We start from the raw sequence: 2760 nt of genomic DNA on the forward strand, positions 1-2760 counted from the left end.
TAGGTAAAACGTAATAAAAAACAATGCAAACTTGTTTAAAAATAATAAAAATGACAAAACAGAGCAAAATAAAAACACAAAAACATAAAACTTTAAAATTAAAATTAAAACTAAAAATATAATAAATTAAATAAAATCTAATTCAAATATAAACAAAAACGAATTAAATAAACTACAAAATTAGTTTAAAAAACTACAACACAGACATAACAGCAGAGTCGTTCTCTCCGCTGAACCTGGAAAACCGCAGCAGCTCTGGAGCGTCACGAACGACGGGATCATCCGGAGCCACGCCAGACCAGAGCTCGTGCTGGAGGTCAAAGGTCAGAGAGATCCATCATGTTCACATCTGATCCTCAGGATCTTTTGAGGAGCATTTGTTTCCAGAAGCTTTACTTTCACTGTTCCTCAGCGGAGGAATGATCTTCACAAGCCTCCAGAACATCTCACATCTTCTGAGGAGCCTTTATTTCTTCAGCTCTCAATCACTGCATTATATGTTTGGAGCATTTCAATCTCATTTTACGGAGACAGATTACTGGAGATATAGAGCGACGACTGATATTTAGATCATTTTATGTCAGTATCTGCTGCACTGTTATAAAGATCTCATTGATTAACATCACAAGCATCAGAATCTCATCATAGAAATATCAGCATCTGCAGCAAATTCACTGATGCTAAAGTGTTATTTATCAGCAGGAGCGCAGGTTAACATGAGCCTGTAGCACCACCTGCTGGATTCACACACAACCTGCTGATATATTCACACAGAAAACCAGCTCCAGTGCTCCTCATTAACACACAAGCCACCGCTAATCAACTCAACAACCAGAGAAACAGAGTCATTAAACATGATGACATGCTTGCCTCATATTTCACATGAAGCACTGAAAATAAGTTATATTTGGCAGAAAGAAAACAAAGCATTGACATCTTTTGCATTGACACATTTAAGCACTGCATGCAAAAAAAGTCACTTCTAAAGTGTAATATAGTGATAAAAATCATGACAGTATTTAAAAATAAATAAATAATTAAAACCCACTCCAGTTAAGTTCAGTACCAGGAAAACTTGCATGACAATCTAATAATTAAATGATTTAAAATCCACATTTAATTAACAGGGCGAATCTCATAAAGAAATGTGTGTGTAATATTCCACATGAAGAAATTAAAATAAGTTATATTTTGCAGAAGAAAACAAAGCATATTTGGCGAGCCATTATTATTTATTCATTTATTTATTTATTTAGAATTGTGACATTTGTCATTTAAACATTTAGTGCAAGAAAATGTAATTCTTAAACTAATATAGTGACAAAAATCATGTTTTCAAAGATATTATTATTAAAATAATTTTTATGTATTAATAATAATAATGTTAGGTTACACTTTATTTTAAGGTGTCCTTGTTGCAGTGTAATTTAAGTACTGAGTAATATTAATTAACTACATATACTTACTATATGGTTAGGGTTTGACTTGCATGTTTAATTAAATTGCATGTTTAACATACATAATTAATTATTGTTATAATAGTACGTACTTGTAATATGTGTAACAAGGACACCTTAAAATAAAGTGTTACCAATTGTTAATATGATTTTTTTTTTAATAGTTATTATGTTTGAAAATACATTTTAATATTATTATTATTATTTAGAAAACAATAATTCAAAACCACTCTAAGTTTGTTTAATTACATGATGATGTATTAATTACATTATTTAAATCACATTAACGGCCTGAATCTCATGAAGGAATTCCTGCGTAGTATTTCACATGAAAAAAATTAAAATAAAATATTATATTTGGCAAAAAGAAGCTAAGCATATTTGTAGAGCTATTGATTGCTATTTATTTATGCCATTTTGCTTTATGTCATTTCAGCAAAAAAGAAAACTCAACTTTAATACAGTGATAGAAATAATTATCTTTTTATGATCTGGCTCTGTTTCTCTGCAGGAGGTCAGCAGTTCGACAAACACCAGATTATCGTGAATGAATTCCACCCAGACAAACTGAATCAGCGCTGGACTCTGGAGATCCTCTGAGCTGCGCCACAGGACCCACTGCTCTGCTGCGGAGCTGCGCCAGGGGGACCAGCGTCCTGTGAGGCAGCTGCACCAGGGGGACCATCAGCTGTGGAAATCTCATTCTCATGAGAGCCAGTGGATGGAAAATCACCGTAATCAGCTGGACGTTGTATTATTTTTATACATGAACTCTCAGATCGACAGGAAGAGCACATACTTGAACAATAGTAACTGTTTTATTTTGTGTAAAGTGCATAAACGTGCCCTTTATCATAAATCACATAAATCAGTGTGGACACTGATCTCAGCTGTATTAAAACACGAGGCGTTTAGAAAATGTGTTTAAAAGAAGTGTTTGTTGTGTTCTAATCACTGAGACGTGTGATCAGCTCTGTGCTGATTGGCCCGCGGGGATTGGCTGGCTGCTGATTGGCTGTCAGGGGATTCTGGTTGTTTTATGGTTGAGGTGCTTCAGACAGAAGCCTCTTCTCGCAGTCAGCACAAACCAGACCGTCTGCTGTTAAATCAGTATTTATCTGCATTCAGAAGAGCCACGTCCAGGCGTTATAGAGTATTACAAAACCATGTAATAGTGAAGCCAATTCACAGATGTATCTCAGAGTTCTGACTTTATTCTTGTAATTCTGAGAATTATAAATTGCTTGATAATATAAACTTGCAATTCTGAGAAAAAGAGTTGCAATCAGCTTTTTTATTTTTA

At 34.1% G+C, this 2760-nt stretch overlaps 1 protein-coding gene across 1 annotated transcript in view; it reads left to right on the forward strand.

Annotated features, from left to right (window-relative positions):
* The window catches only part of crybg1b (crystallin beta-gamma domain containing 1b), a 42294-nt gene extending 39907 nt beyond the window's left edge, over positions 1-2387 (forward strand). The window contains exons 22-23 of the mRNA XM_016476862.1: positions 213-323; positions 1969-2387. Coding sequence (XP_016332348.1) covers positions 213-323; positions 1969-2057 — 200 coding nt within the window. The 3' untranslated portion in view covers positions 2058-2387. The remainder of the gene's footprint in view (positions 1-212; positions 324-1968) is intronic.
* Positions 2388-2760: the final 373 nt, after the last annotated feature.

Source organism: Sinocyclocheilus anshuiensis, unplaced genomic scaffold (genome assembly GCF_001515605.1).
Source record: "Sinocyclocheilus anshuiensis isolate Anshui unplaced genomic scaffold, SAMN03320099.WGS_v1.1 scaffold1422, whole genome shotgun sequence".
Taxonomy (NCBI): Eukaryota; Metazoa; Chordata; class Actinopteri; order Cypriniformes; family Cyprinidae; genus Sinocyclocheilus; species Sinocyclocheilus anshuiensis.